The following is a 21,313-nucleotide window of genomic DNA, read 5'->3' as shown; positions in this document are numbered from 1 at the left end:
GAGGCTGTAGAGTGTGCAGTCAAAGTGAGGCTGTAGAGTATGCAGTCAAAGTGAGGCTGTAGAGTGTGCAGTCAAAGTGAGGCTGTAGAGTGTGCAGTCAAAGTGAGGCTGTAGAGTGTGCAGTCAAAGTGAGGCTGTAGAGTGTGCAGTCAAAGTGCGGCTGTAGGTGTGCAGTCAAAGTGCGGCTGTAGAGTGTGCAGTCAAAGTGCTGTAGAGTGTGCAGTCAAAGTGAGGCAGTCAAAGTGCGGCTGTAGAGTGTGCAGTCAAAGTGAGGCTGTAGAGTGTGCAGTCAAAGTGAGGCTGTAGAGTATGCAGTCAAAGTGAGGCTGTAGAGTATGCAGTCAAAGTGAGGCTGTAGAGTATGCAGTCAAAGTGAGGCTGTAGAGTGTGCAGTCAAAGTGAGGCTGTAGAGTATGCAGTCAAAGTGAGGCTGTAGAGTATGCAGTCAAAGTGAGGCTGTAGAGTATGCAGTCAAAGTGAGGCTGTAGAGTATGCAGTCAAAGTGAGGCTGTAGAGTATGCAGTCAAAGTGAGGCTGTAGAGTATGCAGTCAAAGTGAGGCTGTAGAGTGTGCAGTCAAAGTGAGGCTGTAGAGTATGCAGTCAAAGTGAGGCTGTAGAGTGTGCAGTCAAAGTGAGGCTGTAGAGTGTGCAGTCAAAGTGCGGCTGTAGAGTATGCAGTCAAAGTGAGGCTGTAGTCAAAGTGAGGCTGTAGAGTGTGCAGTCAAAGTGAGGCTGTAGAGTATGCAGTCAAAGTGAGGCTGTAGAGTATGCAGTCAAAGTGAGGCTGTAGAGTATGCAGTCAAAGTGAGGCTGTAGAGTGTGCAGTCAAAGTGAGGCTGTAGAGTGTGCAGTCAAAGTGAGGCTGTAGAGTATGCAGTCAAAGTGAGGCTGTAGAGTATGCAGTCAAAGTGAGGCTGTAGAGTGTGCAGTCAAAGTGAGGCTGTAGAGTGTGCAGTCAAAGTGAGGCTGTAGAGTATGCAGTCAAAGTGAGGCTGTAGAGTATGCAGTCAAAGTGAGGCTGTAGAGTATGCAGTCAAAGTGAGGCTGTAGTGTGCAGTCAAAGTGAGGCTGTAGAGTATGCAGTCAAAGTGAGGCTGTAGAGTGTGCAGTCAAAGTGAGGCTGTAGAGTGTGCAGTCAAAGTGAGGCTGTAGAGTATGCAGTCAAAGTGAGGCTGTAGAGTATGCAGTCAAAGTGAGGCTGTAGAGTATGCAGTCAAAGTGAGGCTGTAGAGTATGCAGTCAAAGTGAGGCTGCCTGCAGAGTGTGCAGTCAAAGTGAGGCTGTAGAGTATGCAGTCAAAGTGAGGCTGTAGAGTATGCAGTCAAAGTGAGGCTGTAGAGTATGCAGTCAAAGTGAGGCTGTAGAGTATGCAGTCAAAGTGAGGCTGTAGAGTATGCAGTCAAAGTGAGGCTGTAGAGTATGCAGTCAAAGTGAGGCTGTAGAGTGTGCAGTCAAAGTGAGGCTGTAGAGTATGCAGTCAAAGTGAGGCTGTAGAGTGTGCAGTCAAAGTGAGGCTGTAGAGTGTGCAGTCAAAGTGAGGCTGTAGAGTATGCAGTCAAAGTGAGGCTGTAGAGTATGCAGTCAAAGTGAGGCTGTAGAGTATGCAGTCAAAGTGAGGCTGTAGAGTATGCAGTCAAAGTGAGGCTGTAGAGTATGCAGTCAAAGTGAGGCTGTAGAGTATGCAGTCAAAGTGAGGCTGTAGAGTATGCAGTCAAAGTGAGGCTGTAGAGTATGCAGTCAAAGTGAGGCTGTAGAGTATGCAGTCAAAGTGAGGCTGTAGAGTATGCAGTCAAAGTGAGGCTGTAGAGTATGCAGTCAAAGTGAGGCTGTAGAGTATGCAGTCAAAGTGAGGCTGTAGAGTATGCAGTCAAAGTGAGGCTGTAGAGTGTGCAGTCAAAGTGAGGCTGTAGAGTGTGCAGTCAAAGTGAGGCTGTAGAGTGTGCAGTCAAAGTGAGGCTGTAGAGTGTGCAGTCAAAGTGAGGCTGTAGAGTGTGCAGTCAAAGTGAGGCTGTAGAGTATGCAGTCAAAGTGAGGCTGCAAGGAACACTGCTGCAAGAGTTTAAGGTCCTTTTTCTCTAGAAATGTGGCCTTTCTGACTAGAAACTTCACTTTCTGGTTGACCTTGGCAATTACTCCCCTGTCGGGAACCTGTCTTGTGAACAGCCTAACTATCGAACACAGTTCTCGGCTGTAACCGCTGTGTCACCAACTGTGACTAACACCTGATCTACCTAGCCTAATCTTAAAGCCAAATAAAGTGGACTCCATTGTCCCCAAATGAAGAGACCGCTTGTTGTCTGAGCCAGTTACTGATACTCATCATTTCTGCACTAAGCTGGCTCTCAATCATATTGTTGTATTTTAGCTTATTTATTTATCAAATAAGGTACATTTTCAAAAACAAATGCAACAGATATTCAGAGACTGGGGGACAACCAGGAAAAGCTGAATAAAGAGGAGACACGGTAGAGGAGGGGTCAAAGTAACACAGGATCAGAGGGGTGTGTGGAATCAAAGTATGACAGCGAGAATGAATGAATGCCAAAACATCTTTCCTTTGATGGCGCTGTAAGAAGCAAAAAGGGCACTTATTAATCACGTTTGTGGACATGGATTTAGGAATCCGTAATCAACACAATTTCAGAAAGTTAACAGATTTATACATCTCATGCCTAGTTTGTTTCTGTTTGGGACTAGTGAACCAGATCCATGAAATCAATATATTGATCCGCATGAGCTTGCAGCAAAAAAATATCTAACATTCTTGAAATCAGATCGTCCCCCCCTACTTTAAACACTGCGGATAAATTAAATATATACACTGAACAAAAATATAAAACGCAATATGTAAAGTGTTGGTCCCATGTTTCATGATCTGAAATAAAATCCCAGAAATGTTCCTGATGTACAAAAAGCTTATTCCTCTCAAATTCTGCGATTTTTGTTTTTTACATCCCTGTTATTGAGCATTTCTCCTTTGCCTAGAAGATCCACCCACCTGACAGGTGTGGCCTATCAAGAAGTTGATTAAACAGCATGATCATTACACATGTGCACCCTGCAGGGGGTGCGTCACCTGAGTGGGTTGATTCACTGTTGTGGTCATCCTGTCTGGGTTGACGCCCCCCCAGTATTTATGCTGCAGTAGTTTGTGTCGGGGGGCTAGGGTCAGTTTGTTATATCTGGAGTACTTGTCCTGTCCTAATTCGGTGTCCTGTGTGAATCTAAGTGTGCGTTCTCCAATTCTCTCCTTTTTTCTTTCTCTCTCTCAGAGGACCTGAGCCCTAGGACCATGCCCCAGGACTACCTGACATGATGACTCCTTGCTGTCCCCAGTCCACCTGGCCATGCTGCTGCTCCAGTTTCAACTGTTCTGCCTTACTATTATTCGACCATGCTGGTCATTTATGAACATTTGAACATCTTGGCCATGTTCTGTTATAATCTCCACCCGGCACAGCCAGAAGAGGACTGGCCACCCCACATAGCCTGGTTCCTCTAGGTTTCTTCCTAGGTTTTGGCCTTTCTAGGGAGTTTCCTAGCCACCGTGCTTCTACACCTGCATTGCTTGCTGTTTGGGGTTTTAGGCTGGGTTTCTGTACAGCACTTTGAGATATCAGCTGATGTACGAAGGGCTATATAAATAAATTTGATTTGATTTGATTTGTGCTGGGGGCAATAAAAGGCCACTAAAAAAATGTACAGTTTTATCACACAACACAATGCCACAGATGTCTCCAGTTGAAGGAGTGTGTAATTGGCAAGCTGACTGCAGGAATGTCCACCAGAGATGTGGCCAGAGATTTTAATGTTAATTTCTCTACCATAAGCCACCAACGTAGTTTGAGAGAATTTGGTAGTACGTCTAACTGGCCTCACAACTGTAACCACGTCAACCCAGGACCTCCACATCCGGCTTCTTCGCCTGCGGGATCGTCAGACCAGCCACCCAGACTGCTGATGAAAAACTGTCAGAAACGCTCTCAGGGAAGCTCATCTGAGTTCTTGTCGTCCTCACCAGGGTGTTGACCTGACTGCAGTTTGGCGTTGTAACCCGACGTCAGTGGGAAACCGCTGACCTTCGACAGCCACTGCCATGCTGGAGAAGTATACTCTTCAAGGATGAATCCCAGCTTTAACCGATGGTGTTACGTGGGTAAGAGGTTTGCCGATGTCAACGTTGTGAACAGAGTGCCCCATGGTGGCGGTGGGGTTATGGTATGGGTATTAAGCTACGAACAACAAACACGATTGCATTTTATTGAAGGTGATTTGAATGCAGAGAGATACCGTGACGAGATCCTGAGGCCCATCGTCGTGCCATTCATCCACGCCACCATCACCTCATGTTTCAGCATGATAATGCACAGCCCCATGTCGCAAGGATCTGTACACAACTCCTGGAAGTTGAAAATGTCCCAGTTCTTCCATGGCCTGCATACTCACCAGACATGTCACCCATTGAGTATGTTTGGGATGCTCTGGAATGACATGTATGAGAGCATCATCCAGTTCCCGCCAATATCCAGCAACTTCTCACAGCCATTGAAGAGGAGTGGGACAACATTCCAAAATCAACAGCCTGATCAACTCTGTGTGAAGGAGATGCGTCACCCTGCATGAGGCAAATGGTGGTCACCCCAGACACTGACTGGTTTTCTGATCCACGCCCCCTACATTTTTACTAAGGTATCTGTGAACAACAGATGTATATCTATATTCCCAGTCATGTGAAATCCTTAGTTCATGGCCCAATTCATTTAATTACTTCCTTATATGAACTAACTCATTAAAATTATTGCGTTTGTATTTCTGTTCCGTAGCTAGATCCCTTTGGACAAGATTTTACTTGACATCAAAAGACGACATCTAGCATTCCCACATCCAAATCATGGTAATAATAATAATAACAATAATAAAGTAATGAGTGAAATGTTTATTAAAATTAATAAATAGTTTGTTGTTGATCGTTTGATTGTATGCATTGCTTTTCCCCCCCAGAGTACGTGTGTATGTAACACATGGGGTGGGTGGGTGTGAATTAATTGTATTATAGTGATGAAATTGTACTTACATATGCTATACAATACATTTACAGTGTATTCACATAGTATTCAGACCCCTGGACCCCCCCCCATTTTGTTACGTTGCAGCCTTTTTCCAAAATGCATTTTAAAAAATCCTCAATCTACACACAATACCCCATAATGACAAAGCGAAAACATGTTTAGAATTTTTTGCAAATGTATTAAAATACCTAACAGAAATACCTTATTGACGTAAGTATTCAGACTCTTTGCTACGAGACTCGAAATTGAGCTCAGATGCATCCTGCTTCCATTCATCATCCTTGAGATGTTTCTACAACTTCATTGGAGTCCACCTGTGGTAAATGCAACTGATTGGATATGATTTGGAAAAGCTGTCTATTTGGGTCCCACAGTTGACAGTGCATGTCAGAGCAAAAACCAAGCTGAGGTCAAAGGAATTGTCCGTAGAACCCCGAGACAGGATTGTGTCGAGGCACAGATCTGAGGAGCAGTACAAAAAACATTTCTGCAGCATTGAAGATTCAAGAACACAGTGGCCTCCATTCTGAAATGGAAGTTTGGAACCACCATGAATCTTCCTGTAACTGGTCGCCCAACCAAACTGACCAATCTGGGGAGAAGGGCCTTGGTCAGGGAGGTGACCTTGGCCTTGGTCAGGGAGGTCACTGACAGAGCTCCAGAGTTTCTCTATGGAGAAGCACTCCACCAATCACCAATCTGATCACCAATCAGACCTTTATGGTAGAGTGTACAGACAGTGGCTGCTCCTCAGGAAAAGGCACGACAGCCCTATTCGAGTTTGCCAAAAGGCACCTAAAGGATTCAGACCATGAGAAACACGATTGTCTGGTTTGACGAAACCAAGATTGAACTCTTTGACCTGAATGCCAAGCGTCACGTCTGGAAGAAACCTGGCACCATCCCTACGGGGAAGCATGGTGGTGGCAGCATCATGCTGTGGGGATGTTTTCAGCGGCAGGGACTGGGAGACTCGTCAGGATCGAGGCAAAGATTAACAGAGCATAGTACAGAGATCCTTGATGAAAACCTGCTCCAAAGCGCCTCAGACTGGGGTGAAGGTTAACCTTCCAACAGGACAACGACCCTAAGCACACAGCCAAGACAACGCAGGAGTGGCTTTGGGACAAGACTCAATGTCCTTGAGTGGCCCAGGCATAGCCCGGACTTGAACCCAATCTAACATCTCTGGAGAGACCTGAAAATAGCTGTGCAGGGACACTCCCCATCCAACCTGACAGAGCTTGAGAGGATCTGCAGAGAAGAATGGGAGAAACTCCCCAAATACAGGTGAAGCACCACACAAAAATACTCTAGGCTGCCAAAGTACTGGTAAAGCTGTCACACAAAAACCTACTCCTAGCTCTAATACTCTACAAAAAGCTACTCCTGTTCACTGCTACCTTGGAGCTGCTACCTTGTCGCGGAGCTGCTACCTTGTCGCGGAGCTGCTACCTTGTCGCGGAGCTGCTACCTTGTCGCGGAGCTGCTGTTTTCGACTCTCTCTCTACCGCACCTGCCGTCTAACTGAATGCTCTGCTATGAAAAGCTAACTGACATTTACTCCTGAGGTGCTGACCTGTTGCTCCCTCTAGAACCACTGATTATTATTATCTGACCCTGCTGGTCATCTATGAACGTTTGAACATCTTGGCCATGTTCTGTTATAATCTCCACCCGGCACAGCCAGAAGAGGACTGGCACCTCTCATAGCCTGGTTCCTCTCTAGGTTTCTTCCTAGGTTTTGGCCTTTCTAGGGAGTTTTTCCTAGCCACCGTGCTTCTACATCTGCATTGCTTGCTGTTTGGGGTTTTAGGCTGGGTTTCTGTACAGCATTTTGAGATATCAGCTGATGTAAGAAGGACTTTATAAATACATTTGATTGATATTTCCGTTTGACATTTTTTATACATTTGGAAAAAATCTGTTTTTGCTTTGTCATTATGGGTTAAGTGTGTAGATTGATGAGGGGGGAAAAAACAATTTCATACATTTTTTAACACGGCTGTAATGTAACGAAATGTAGAAAAAGTCTAGAGGTCTGAATACTTTGAATGCACTGCATATAAAAAATATATAGTTACCATGGAGACATTGGAGATATAGCAGATAAGAATCATGAGTCATTTAAATAAACCACCATCCTGGGTCACCGTCTCAACAGGACCATAGACTTTCTGGGAAATGTGTAAATGAGATGAAAATTAGAGCGATAGAAAGAGTGCAAAAGAAAACAGAGGGTATTTTGTGGGCTTTTTGTTTGAGGAAAACAAAATGGAGGCCGATACACAACAGTTAACATAACAAGGATGGTTATGCTGAGAATGGAGAGAAAGAAAAGAAAGAACAGAGAATGACAGAAAGATTAAAAGTCTTCAACTCGTCCGATCAGACCAGATAAACCAGGGGAACTGGATGACAACGAACACACACCTCTGAATCGTTCTCTGGTGTGCGCTGGAAGAAGTAGATTGTGTCTGGACAACGAGAGCTCTCAGCAGTCTCACACCCTAAGGTTTACACAGTGAACTCTGGTTACCTAGCGATATGTCGTGGCTGCAGTAGCTTCACTGAATAACGTCAGACTCGCTTTATGCTCAACACCCTCGTCTCAGGGGGTACTGAAACTTTGATGAATCTTGTGATCATCATCACTGTAATCAATCATATTTATTTATAAAGCCCTTCTTACATCAGCTGATATCTCAAAGTGCTGTACAGAAACCCAGCCTAAAACCCCAAACAGTAAGCAATGCAGGTGTAGAAGCACGGTGGCTAGGAAAAACTCCTTAGAAAGGCCAGAACCTAGGAAGAAACCTAGAGAGGAACCAGGCTATGAGGGGTGGCCAGTCCTCTTCTGGCTGTGCCGGATGCTATATCAACGTACCTCTTCTGAATAGTTCCTGGAGGCTCTCAGCACTCTGACTGAGGACAGCCCAGACCTCCTCCTCTTGAAGGGGACCTCCTCGCACCTCCAGAGCTTCAGCCAGAGAGACATGCATCGTCCCTGAGAGGAGAAAATATAAACACACATTATTATTCAAACGTGCTAAGTGGCGACAGTGGTTTACAGTATATTGCAATTATAACAAAACCAAAAAATGATGGACATGCATCATCCCGGACAGAAATAACAAATACATTTAAAACATACTTTAGCTTAGTGGTTTGTTGTAATTGGGGAGGGGGGTTAATTCCAGGGAGTGGGGATCTCCTGTAAACAGATCTTATGTTACGTGATTCATTCTTCCACGTGAGTTTTAAAACCGCAAAGGGAGAGAAAGAGGATAAAGAATGCGATGTCACTACAACACCAGCACTGTAATACGGGCTAGGTCTCCCATCACATATTGCTCTCCTCCAGCTGACGCGACGGCCCGCTGACACGACGCAGCGGCCCGCTGACACGACGCAGCGGCCCGCTGACACGACGCAGCGGCCCGCTGACACGACGCAGGCCCGCTGACCCGCGCAACGGCCCGCTGACACGACGCAGCGGCCCGCTGACACGCCCCGCTGACACGACACGACGCAGCGGCCCGCTGACACGCACGACGCAACGGCCCGCTGACACGACGCACGGCCCGCTGACACGCGCAACCCGCTGCCCCTGACAACGCAGCCCGCTGACACGGCCCGCTGACACGACGCAGCGGCCCGCTGACACGACGCAGCGGCCCGCTGACACGACGCAGCGGCCCGCTGACACGACGCAACGGCCCGCTGACACGACGCAACGGCCCGCTGACACGACGCAACGCCCGCTGACACGACGCAACGGCCCGCTGACCCGCTGACGACGCAACGGCCCGCTGACACGACGCAACGGCCCGCTGACACGACGCAACGGCCCCCTGACACGACGGCCCCTGACACACGACGCCCCTTACAGCCCCTGACGCAACGGCCCCTGACACGACGCACGGCCCCCTGACGACCAACGCCCCTGACACGACGCAACGCCCGCTGACACGACGCAACAGCCCGCTGACAACGCAACAGCCCGCTGACAACGCAACAGCCCGCACAACGCAGCCCGCTGACAACGCAACAGCCCGCTGACAACGCAACAGCCCGCTGACAACGCAACAGCCCGCTGACAACGCAACAGCCCGCTGACAACGCAACAGCCCGCTGACAACGCAACAGCCCGCTGACAACGCAACAGCCCGCTGACAACGCAACAGCCCGCTGACAACGCAACAGCCCGCTGACGTACTTATAAAAGCCAGGGAGTGTGAGGAATAACAACTCCCTCCATGAACACAGGAGACTATTATATATGAGAAACACCCCCCCCCAAAAAAAAATACCAAAGACTCCAACGACCCGAAACGTGGACTGTTCTCCATGCTACAGTTCGGCAGGCGGTACCGGTGCATCAAGGCTCGGACCAACAGATTCACACAGCTTCTAGATGGTTAAATAGATAACTACTGTTCTACTACAGACTATCCTCACTGACCGTGCCCATCGACAGGTCTCTCTCTACACACTCAGACAACCTACGCTGCTGCTAAAATCATTATTGATTAAATAACCCCATTACATTATTATTACTGTCCATTGATTATTGAGTGTCATTACATTAGTTGTTGTTTATTCTGCTACTAGTCAGTATTACTCCTGTTTACAAGTATACATTAGTATATATTTATCCTGCTCCTGGTCACTATTACTCCTGGTCACTAAACTCCGAAAAAAAATTAAGAAACGTCCTCTCACTGTCAAGTTTGCTGAAAATAAACGCAATTGACAAATAAGATTCAACAGACAAACTGAACAAGTTCCACAGACATGTGACTAGAAGAAATGGAATAATGTGCCCCTGAACAAATGGATGGGGGGGGGGGTCAATATCAAAAGTAACAGTCAATGCTTCTACACCCGTTTGGGGTTTTCGGCTGGGTTTCTGTACAGCACTTTGTGACATCAGCTGATGTGAGAAGGGCTTTATAAATAAATTTGATTGATTATCTGGAGTGGCCGCCACCGGCATTAAGTACTGCAGTGCATCAGGTTTGCCAGTTATTGCTGTGAGATGTTACCCCACTCTTCCACCAAGGCACCTGCACGTTCCCAGACATTTCTGGTGGGGGAATGGCCCTAGCCCTCACATCTAACAGGTCCCAGACGTGTTCAATGGGATTGAGATCCGGGCTCTTCGTTGGCCATGCCAAAACACTGAAATTCCTGACTAGCAGGAAATCACACACAGAACAACCAGTATGGCAGGTGGCATTGTCATGCTGGAGGGTCATATGTCAGGATGAGCCTGCAGGAAGTGTACCACATGAGGGTGGAGGATGTCTTCCCTGTAACGCACAGCATTGAGTTTGCCTGCAATGACAACAAGCTCAGTCCGAGGATGCTGTGACACACCGCCCCAGACCATGACGGACCCTCCACCTCCAGATCGATCCCGCTCCAGAGTACAGGCCTCAGTGTAACGCTCATTCCGTCGACGATAAACGCGAATCCGACCATCCCCCCTTGTGAGACAAAACCACGACTCGTCAATGAAGAGCACTTTTTGCCAGTCCTGTCTGGTCTAGCGACGGTGGGTTTGCCAGTTCCTGGTTATGCGCATTACTCTTGATATCGCCATGCTTTCCATTACTCTGTAGACAAAAACGAATGCTCCGGTTGGAAGGTTATTGGATATGATAATAACATCCTGAAGATTGATTCTCTACTTCGTTTGAGCAGTTTATTCAACCTGGAATATAACCTTTTGAAGTTTGTCCGATTTCGCCTGGACCAGCGCCAGCTTTTGGACATGTGAACTAAACGTGCTAGCAAAAGTAGCTAATTGGACACTATCGAACAAAACGATTTATTGCGGAACTAGGATTCCTGGCACTGCATTCTAATGAAAGATCAAAGGTAAGGGAATATTTGTGATGTAATTTTGTATTTCTGTTGACTCAACATGGCGGAGTAATGTTGTTACTTCTGAGTGCCGTCTCAGAAAATTGCATGGTATGCTTTTTTCGTGAAGTTTTTAAAAAATCTGACACAGCGGTTGCATTAAGAACAAGTGTATCTTTTAATTATATGTAAAACATGTATCTTTCATCAAAGTTTATGATGAGTATCTGTTATTTCTGTGATTATTTCGGATATTCAAGGCATTTCTGAACATGGCGCCAATGTATACCGAGATTAGTGGACATAAATATGCATATTATCGAACAAAACATAAATGTATTGTGTAACATGATGTCCTATGAGTGTCATCTGATGAAGATTATCAAAGGTTAGTGATTAATTCTCTCTCTAATTCTGCTTTTGTGACTATCTTTGGCTGGGAAAAATGGCTGTGTTTTTTGGATTTGGTGGTGATCTAACAAATATACGTTACGTTTTTTGCTGTAAAACATTGTAAAAAATCTAAAAGGATGGGTAGATTAACCACATGTTTATCTTTCATTTGCTGTATTGGACTTGTCAATGTGTGAAAGTCAAATATTTTGAAAAAATATTTTGAATTTCCCGCGCTGCCTTTTCAGCGGAATGTTGGGGGGGGGGGTTCCATTAACGGAACGTGTGTCCTCGACATGTTATTTGATTATGGTTCATTGAATACGCGTGGGAAACAGTGTTAAAACCCTTTCATTGAAGATCTATTTGGATATATACGAATTATCTTTGAAAGACAGGGTCCTGAAAAGGGGACACTTTTTTTTCTGAGTTTATATATTACCATTAGTACATTACTGTCAGTATTTATTATATTCCTTCTACTAGGAACTTTACATGCATACAAGGCTGAAAACTGAGTTCACAAAACATTAGGAACAGGTTCCTAATATTAAGTTACACTCTATTTTGCCCTCAGAACAACCTCAATTCGTCAGGGCATGGACTCTACAAGGTGTCAAAACCGTTCCACAGGGATGCTGGCCCATGTTGACTCCAATGCTTCCCACTGTTGGTGTCAAGTTGGCTCGGTGTTCTTTGGATGGTGGACCATTCTTGATACACAAACTGTTGAGTGTGAAAATCTCAACAGCGTGGCACTTATTGATACAAACCGGCTCGCCTAGCACCTACTACCATCATTCAAAGGCACTTAAATATTTTGTCTTGCCCATTTAAATGGAACACATACAAAATTCATATTTCAAGGCTTATATATATATTTTTTTTATTTATTTATTTTTTATTTTATCCTTTAATTAAAGTGGATTTAACAAGTGACATCAATAAGAGATCATAGCTTTAATCTGGTCAGTCTCATGTTCCTAATGTTCTGTCCACTCCGTGTATATCCTACTACCAGTCACTTTATATGTATAAACCCACATCAACCACTAATACCCCCGCACGAGTGGTATAGTGTTTGGCTGGAGCAAGGAGTTGAGTGGCCAGGCAAAGGAAAGAGCTTTCAAGGTAAGAATTTCGCTGTACCCATTTTACACCGGATTGTATCCTGTCCATGTGGCAAATAAATTCTGAATCTATTAAAACATTAGCAGGGGTTAAAACAACAAAAATCCCATGACTGAAACTGAAGTCGATCTCAGATCTATTGTCTGGGGCAAAGTTAACCACCTCTTTCATGTAAAACTGTATTTGTAAACAAGCGCAATTGAGTAGAGAAATAAAACGTGGCAGCTTCCTTAACGAGACTTTTGTATTTTTTTTTTAAAGTTGTTTCCTTAAAGTTTGATTTATATACACTTTTAGATTTTAGAACCTGTGAACGCTACCATCTGTCCCGGGAAACTGCCTGACCAAAAAGCCTGAAGTTCTGTCATCATCTGCAGTTCTATTGTAAGAAACATATCGGTTCCCAGGGCAAAAACCTTGTGCTATCCTGGAGCACGAGTACGGGAGATTACAAGGATGCTTCCGACTGTTTTATGACAGATGCCGGGGAACTGACGCTGTCGTAATCCATGTAATCTGAGTTTCCAAGATGGTGCAGCAGTAAAACGTGTTTGTTTTAATCCCATGTAAATATTCTGTAAAAGAAAAAGGTTTTGTTGACAATCACCGTATTCTTATCGGAAGACATAACAGCCTTGGTTTCTCTAATGACTGCCTCGTCTGGTTCACCAACTACTTCTCAGATTGAGTTCAGTGTGTCAAATCGGAGGGCCTGTTGTCCAGACCTCTGGCAGTCTATGGGGGTGCCACAGGGTTCAATTCTCGGGCCAACTCTCTTCTCTGTATACATCTATGATGTCGCTCTCGCTGCGGGTGATTCTTTGATTCACCTCTACGCAGACGACACCATTCCGTATACATCTGGACCTTCTTTGGACACTTAACTAACCTCCAAAACGAGCTTCAACCCCATACAACACTCCTTCAGTGGCCTACAACTGCTCTTAAATGTTAGTAAATCTAATTACATGCTCTTCAACAGATCGCTGCCTGCACCCGCCCGCCTAGCATCACTAATCTGGATGGTTCAGACTTAGCACATGTGGACAACTATAAATACCTAGGTGTCTGGCAAATGACACTGCATTCCATTTCATATTTACAACGATTTAGAAATGTCATTCTATATTATTAATGACAGATGTTTTATTAAAAATGGTCCCTCCTGAGGCCTCCCGGGTGGCGCTGTGCCACCAGAGACCCTGGGTTTGCGCCCAGGCTCTGTCGTAACCGGCCGCGACCGGGAGGTCCGTGGGGCGACGCACAAATGGCCTAGCGTCGTCCGGGTTAGGGAGGGCTTGGCCGGTAGGGATATCCTTGTCTCATCGCGCACCAGCAACTCCTGTGGCGGGCATAGCGCAGTGCGAGCTAACCAAGGTTGCCAGGTGCACGGTGTTTCCTCCAACATATTGGTGCGGCTGGCTTCCGGGTTGGATGCGCGCTGTGTTAAATAAGCTGTGCGGCTTGGTTGGGTTGTGTATCGGAGGACGCATGACTTTCAACCTTCGTCTCTCCCGAGCCCGTACGGGAGTTGTAGCGATGAGACAAGATAGTAGCTACTAATACAATTGGGGAGAAAAAGGGGTAAAATTAAATAAAAAAATACATTTTAAAAAAGTCCCTCTCCATGTTGTCCACAAAAAGGACACAGAGACTGAACAACTTGACCTGCAGCCACCCAGGCCTGGTCGTCATTGGCTGGCGAGATGTACACAAATCTTGTGTGGTCGTTTCTTATCAAGAACTGCATCTCAACAGCATCGGAGTCAGTCTTAAAATGGGTTACCAGTCACAAACTGCCTGTGTATATACACCGAGTATACCACGGAAAATACACAATCCATGTCTCAAGACATAAAAGTCCTTCTTTAACCCAGTCTCCTCCCCTTCATTTACACTGATTGAAGTGGATTTAATAAGGGATCATAGCTTTCACCTGGATTCCCCTGGTCAGTCAGTCTATAAAACATTAGGCTCTTTCCATGAAAAAGTGTATACCTCTAACCCTAGACTCAGGGACTGATACTCATTTCATTCCCTTGTGTATTTGAGCTAGATGGACTCATTCTTCACTCATCCCTGCTATATATTGACATATCATTATGTTTCCTATGAAGGGCTAAACTTCCCTTTCATCATGTGATATGGTAAAAAACAACATTAAATTATAACCTACCAGTGGCACAGGATTTGCATTTTATTATACATTTGTTGTCAGATTGTAAATCACCTAAGGCTTGCCAGTTGCAGTTAACAAGCATGCACAGGGCAGACTACACAGACCAATAGTGTCACTGGGGGGTACCCGTAGTTACTCAGGAAGTTAAACTGGATCAAAATAAATAAATAGACCTTTTTATTATGCCATGTGATCACATGCAATGCAGCAGTTAGCAGAACAACGCATGATTACAGTTCATATGAGAACGGGAGAATAGATAGAACACACACACACAGAAAGTTTGCATTCAATCATACTCTAAAACGAGTCGACAATAACAACCTCACCTCATCAGTTACAGATGTGACACTGCCTGCCCAAATCAGGGTTCATTCTATAACATCACTGAATGGATAAACATGTCTTTTTTGTTTCATTAACCTTTCAACTTGGTCAGAAACACAGGGGGACTGATGGGGGGGTACCAAAACAAGCTATGTGAGCCCATTGTCAAAAGCTGTGAATTCTGGTTGACTGAAAATAGAGCCTTTCTCCTACCTTGTACTAAAAAATAAAATATGTTTTTTTTGAAGGCCAAATGTAAATACACACATTCAAGGTAAATCTTTAAAATAGTTATATAAAGAATTAAGGGATTTTGTTTTTCCATGCGCAGGTTGACCTTACTATTGGAATTGCTCATAAGTAATGTACTAAATAGGGTGGCAGTTAGGACTATCATAGACATGCCTCATTTACAGTAGTTTAACTGCAGAACTAACACGTGTTCCACTAGAGACGTGTCTTAACAAATCTCTGCTTGGGAAAAAACTTTTAATTCATTTCATACAGTCAAATGAGGCAAGACCTGAGAACAAGTCTAAACAATGTAGGGTATACATTCAATCAGCTTCATATCGTCGGGGTATGGACTCTATGATGTGCCAAGTGTCAAGTCAGGAGGAAACCTGGCACCATCCCTATGGTGGGGGCAGCATCATGCTGTGGGGATGTTTTTTAGCAGCAGGGACTGGGAGACTAGTCAGGATCGAGGTAAAGAAGAACAGAGAAAAGTACAGAGATCCTTGATGAAAACCTGCTCCAGAGCACTCAGGACCTCAGACTGGGGTGAAGGTTCATCTTCCAACAGCACAACAACCCTAAGCACACAGCCAAGACAACGCAGGAGTAGCGTCAGGACAAGTCTGCAGAGAGAAATGGGAGAACCCCCCCCCCCCCAAATACAGGTGTGCCAAGCTTATAGCTTCATATCCAAGAAGACTCAAGGCTGTAATTGCTGCCAAAGGTGCTTCAACAAAAGTACTGGGTAAAGGGTTTGAGGAGTCATATGTTGGAGTCATTAAAACTTGTTTTTCAACCACTCCACAAATTTCTTGTTAACAAACTATAGGTTTTGGCAAGTCTGTTAGGACATCTACTTTGTGCATGACAAATAACTTTCCCAACTATTGTTTACAGGCAGATTATTTCACTGTATCAACAATTCCAGTGGGTCAGAAGTTTACATACAGTAAGTTGACTGAATTTAAACAGCTTGGAAAATTCCAGAAAATGATGTCATGGCTTTAGAAGCTCCTGATAGGCTAATTGATATCATTTGAGTCAATTTGAGGTGTACTTGTGGATGTATTTCAAGGCCTACAGGAAACTACAGGAAACTTATGATCTCTGTAATTGCAAACAAAGGTTTCTGTACCAAATATTAAATTCTGCTTTTCTGATGTATCAAATACTTATGTCATGCAATAAAATGCAAATGAATTACTTAAAAATCATACAATGTGATTTTCTGGATTTTTGTTTTAGATTCAGTCTCTCACAGTTGAAGTGTACCTATGATTTAAATTACAGACCTCTACATGCTTTGTAAGTAGGAAAACATGCAAATTCAGCAGTGTATTCGGCCAGTGGGACAGTGGGACAGTGGGACAGTGGGCTTTAGGCTGTAGGCTGTAAATACAGTACGTGAACATGTAAATCTATGACTTTCACGTTTTCAGTACTGCATGTAATAGTGGTGTATTTGTATGCTGACGCCAAACAAAAAAATGGTTTTATGTAAATGGACAATAAAAGTATTTCTTACAGTAGAGTACATTACACAGTAGAGAACTCTACAGTTGAGTACACTATAATATATTGTACTTTACTGTGCTGTACAAACTTGTGAAACAGACATCTTTGATTGGTTTAGACTTTATCCAGACCAATCAAAGTTGGTCTTTCTTGAGGGCAGAGCTCATTAAAAATAGCAGCATATACTAGTGTGTAAAAATAACACCCAAATAAGCAAAAGGAAGATATGAAATATGTATACCTTTTGTGTACCTATTTAGGATACATCACCATGGAAGAGAATGATATTAATTTCCATAATTATTCATTTCATATGAATCAGGATCCCATGATAAAATTCCGTTACAGAAAGGTTAGTTAGTTACCAGGTTAGTTAGTTACCAGGTTAGTTAGTTACCAGGTGTAAATCCATTTCACTTACTGTAGTTCAATAACCAAAGTAGATTTGTGTCACGTCATAGCGGACACCCCATTCTTTCTGCAGACATTAATGAATCTTAAGTCGGAGCAGATATTTAAGAGTTTTTTGGGGGGGGAAACGTGGATATAAACACGGAGGGAGGTTTTACCGAAACTCTTGTTACCTAAACTTTGCATAGGCACAGTTCTTCCAGTAAATGTTATTGTAAAATGTCCAGCGTACATTGTTAAAAGTAGTCCTTGTGCATAGAGAGTTATGGTTTGCTAAACGTAATTCCGGATTTGTGCTGTTGATAAGACAGCCGCTGGTCCACCCAACCTGTCGAATGGCAATTTAAAATATGTTCATGTCCATTCCATTATCTATATTTCAATAGGTTTTCTATGGAGGATTGACAGTATGATTTAAAACAGATATGTTTTGGCTGAGAAATTTAATAAAATTTACCATTTAACTTTTCAGAAATGGTACCATAAAGATGGTTGGAGGGCCACACATCAGAGAATAACTTGAATGGGAATATCTATCACCCACCCTGTATTCCTGAGAACGTTATGACTGAACCAACGGTGGGCACAACAAAACATCTCAGATGTACAGTAGGGTTTCGCTACAACATAATAAACATGTATTTGGTGAGGAATTTATTAGACTAAAAATCGGTAGCATTTTTCTTGTTGTGAAATTTTTAACATTTTGTATTTTAAAACGTAAGAAATTATTTAAAAAAATAGTTGACAACCTTGTGTGTAAGCTTTTAAAAATGTTAGCAATCTCACACCGTTGATCTTTTCCAGTGATTGATGTTTAAAGTCTCACGGTATGGTGGCAGGGCCTCAACTTTCAGCACCTTTACCTCTTATAGTCACTTCCTACAAATGATCCATGCAGCTCAATGTAAGTCCCACTAATAAAGAAATAGTCGTTTGATTCCTTCTTCCACTAAACTACTTTCATCGTTGTCACTGTCCCCAATGGCACCCTATCCCCATAGTGCCATATGGGCCCTAGTCAAAAGTAGTGCACTATATAGGGAATAGGGTTCCATAGGGCTCTGGTCTAAAGTAGTGCACTATATAGGGAATAGGGTTCTATAGGGCCCTGATCTAAAGTAGTGCACTATATAGGGAATAGGGTTCCATAGGGCTCTGGTCTAAAGTAGTGCACTATATAGGGAATAGGGTTCCATAGGGCTCTGGTCTAAAGTAGTGCACTATATAGGGAATAGGGTTTCATTTGGGATGCATGCAGTGTGATAAACCCCAGCTGCTAGGCTGGGGCGATAAAGTATGTTTAAATCCTCTGAATCCCATTGCGATGTGATGCAAGTGAAGTATAGGAAGCGTCAGGTTTAAAAGGGATTACATTTAACTAAGCAAAAACCATTAGTACCTAAATAGGTGTGCGTCACATTTCAATTGAAATGTGGAGTCAGACCGTCTGTGGGGTTTGCTGCCTGTTGCTGTAATGCTGATGTAACAGGGCTACATCAGTTATGGGTTGTAGTGTTTCCCCTATATCTGTATAGATTAATGTCCCAGGAAGAAAGAAACCAGTTGCTGCTCACCACCACCACCACATAAAGCTCGAAAAACAGATTCTGTCGTGAATATTACACGCTGGGATGGATCGCTTTTGCAGAAACCTCTGCTAAATCCTGAAGCTTATCCAACGCAATCCACACTGGTCAAAACACAGAAGAGAAAAATAGCTAAGAATCAGCATCACAATCTACAAAATCAGCCAAATGGGTGCAAATGAGGACACAATTATTCTAATGGATGGTAAGTGGATCAGTACAGTAGAGTTGATGAATAGGCATGCAGGGATAGAAATACATATTTATGCAAGAATGCAAGTGAAAATACTTTAGTCAATGGGATGGATCCAGGACCAAAGGGAAAGTGGGTTACAACCCATAACGATACTCATTAAAAAAACACCAGAATGGGTGAGAGTGTGAGTAGCGTGGAGAGGACCTTGACCCAATTGTTTAGCGTTCTTGTTATTTCAACAGAGACCTAACAGTGGAATGTTTTTATTCTGACAGAGGCTGCTATGGAGGGCAGGCCCTATTCTGGGAGAGACAGAGAGAGAGACAGAGAGAGAGACAGAGAGAGAGACAGAGAGAGAGACAGAGAGAGAGACAGAGAGAGAGACAGAGAGAGAGACAGAGAGAGAGACAGAGAGAGACAGAGAGAGAGACAGAGAGAGAGACAGAGAGAGAGACAGAGAGAGAGACAGAGAGAGAGACAGAGAGAGAGAGAGAGAGAGACAGAGAGAGAGACAGAGAGAGAGACAGAGAGAGAGACAGAGAGAGAGACAGAGAGAGAGACAGAGAGAGAGACAGAGAGAGAGACAGAGAGAGAGACAGAGAGAGAGACAGAGAGAGAGACAGAGAGACACAGAGAGACACAGAGAGACAGAGAGAGACACAGAGAGAGACACAGAGAGAGACAGAGAGAGACAGAGAGAGACAGAGAGAGACAGAGAGAGACAGAGAGAGAGACAGAGAGAGAGAGAGAGCTGGCATGAGAGAGAGAGAGAGCTGGCATGAGAGAGAGATAAAAAGAAAGTGCGTGAGAGAGAAATTAAAAAGAGAGAAGGCAAGAAAGAAACTGCACGAGAGTGAAAAAGAGCAAGAGAGCGAAAGGAGAGAGAGAGGGTGTGAGTGAGTCATTTTCTCTTTCCAAAAGGGGGTTGGTTTGTTTTATTCCAAGTTATTTCCCACACTACATTTAGAGAGGAACAAACTAAGACTACTATGTCACAGTCACAAGAAGGTGCTATACATGGTCACAAGCTAGGTTGTATATTCTAAAATCCACAAAGAAAAGAAAATGCACCTTTTCCCACCACTGGTGTCTCCACCAAACTGTTGCAGATAAACATGTGTGCGTGATGACGTAGTGCACACAAAACACACTTTATGCTTAAAAAGTGCAACGGACAGCATTTTAGAAACATGAAAATGTATTAAAATCTGTTCAGATACACCCCCAGGATGAACTACACTTTTCTTTTTGTTACATTTCTGACAAGCGTGCACTCAGTCATTTTCATAAATTCATATAGAGTGTTTGAGAATGACATACAATACTGGACAAAGCTGCCAAGGCAAAGAAAGGGTGGCTACTTGGAAGATTCAAAAATATATTTTGATTTGTTGAACTAGTACATGATTCCATACGTGTTATTTCATAGTTTTGATGTCTTCACTAATTATTCTACAATGTAGAAAAGAGTCAAAAATAAAGAGAAACCCTTGAATGAGTATGTGTCCAAACCTTTAAACTGGTCCTGTATACTAAGGAATTTGTGAAAATTCTGTAGCAATATCGAGTGGAAAAACAGCTGTGCGTTTGGACAATGAGTAGACACTGCAGTAAATAAAACATCTGTCCTGTCCAGGACCGGCGTCTACACAGACCGGTGGGCTATGTATAGCCAAGCAGAGCTTCATTAGGCCTGTATCATTAGGCCGCACGGGCCTGCCATCATTCACTTGCCAAAACCACACCTGAATGGATTTCTGCAAATACCACGGGAGTCCTTACATTTGGGAACTTTACAGTCCTATTGATAAAACACCATGAAAAGATGGGCAACTGGTGGAGAGGGCGTATGCACATCAACAACAAGATCAACAACTAGTGAGATGCGCTAAAATCTGACGAGGCAACCAACACTAGATAAATGTTAAACTTTTTCAGCTAGTTGGCCGTCAACTGCACTGATAAACGATGGGGAACAGTAGCCTGCTCGTCCTTCTGCAGCTTGTCCCGCCAATGCACGCTTGTCCCGCCAATGCACGCTTGTCCCGCCAATGCACGCTTGTCCCGCCAATGCACGCTTGTCCCGCCAATGCACGCTTGTCCCGCCAATGCACGTTTTGACAACTGAAAGGGAACTTGCCTGCCTCACAAATACATTTGACTGACAACAGATATGCTAATTTTGGACAACAGTCATTCATGTTCAGAATAGCTAGCAAAGCAATTCCCATGTTTTGCCAGCTAACCTGCATCTCTATCTGACGGCAGTGAAAAGCAATGAGGGGAATAAATCAGTGGAGGAAAAAACATGTTTTTTATTTTATTTTACACGAGCAACTGTGACCCAAACTGGCCATGGTTTTATAACATGTTTTTTATTTTATTTTACACGAG

At 43.9% G+C, this 21,313-nt stretch overlaps 1 protein-coding gene across 4 annotated transcripts in view; it reads right to left on the bottom strand.

Moving 5' to 3' along the window:
* Nucleotides 1–21,313, bottom strand: part of ptpn13 (protein tyrosine phosphatase non-receptor type 13) — a 178,994-nt gene that overhangs the window by 142,992 nt on the left and 14,689 nt on the right. For all 4 annotated transcript variants that reach the window (XM_052458562.1, XM_052458564.1, XM_052458563.1 and 1 more), the window contains exon 2: nucleotides 7,958–8,077. In XM_052458562.1, the coding sequence (XP_052314522.1) occupies nucleotides 7,958–8,072 (115 nt within the window). In that variant the 5' untranslated portion in view covers nucleotides 8,073–8,077. The remainder of the gene's footprint in view (nucleotides 1–7,957; nucleotides 8,078–21,313) is intronic.

The sequence above is a fragment of the Oncorhynchus keta genome, chromosome 12 (assembly GCF_023373465.1).
Source record: "Oncorhynchus keta strain PuntledgeMale-10-30-2019 chromosome 12, Oket_V2, whole genome shotgun sequence".
Lineage (NCBI taxonomy): Eukaryota > Metazoa > Chordata > Actinopteri > Salmoniformes > Salmonidae > Oncorhynchus > Oncorhynchus keta.
Note: the sequence above shows the minus strand (reverse complement) of the source record. Positions and strands in the feature narration are given on the sequence as shown.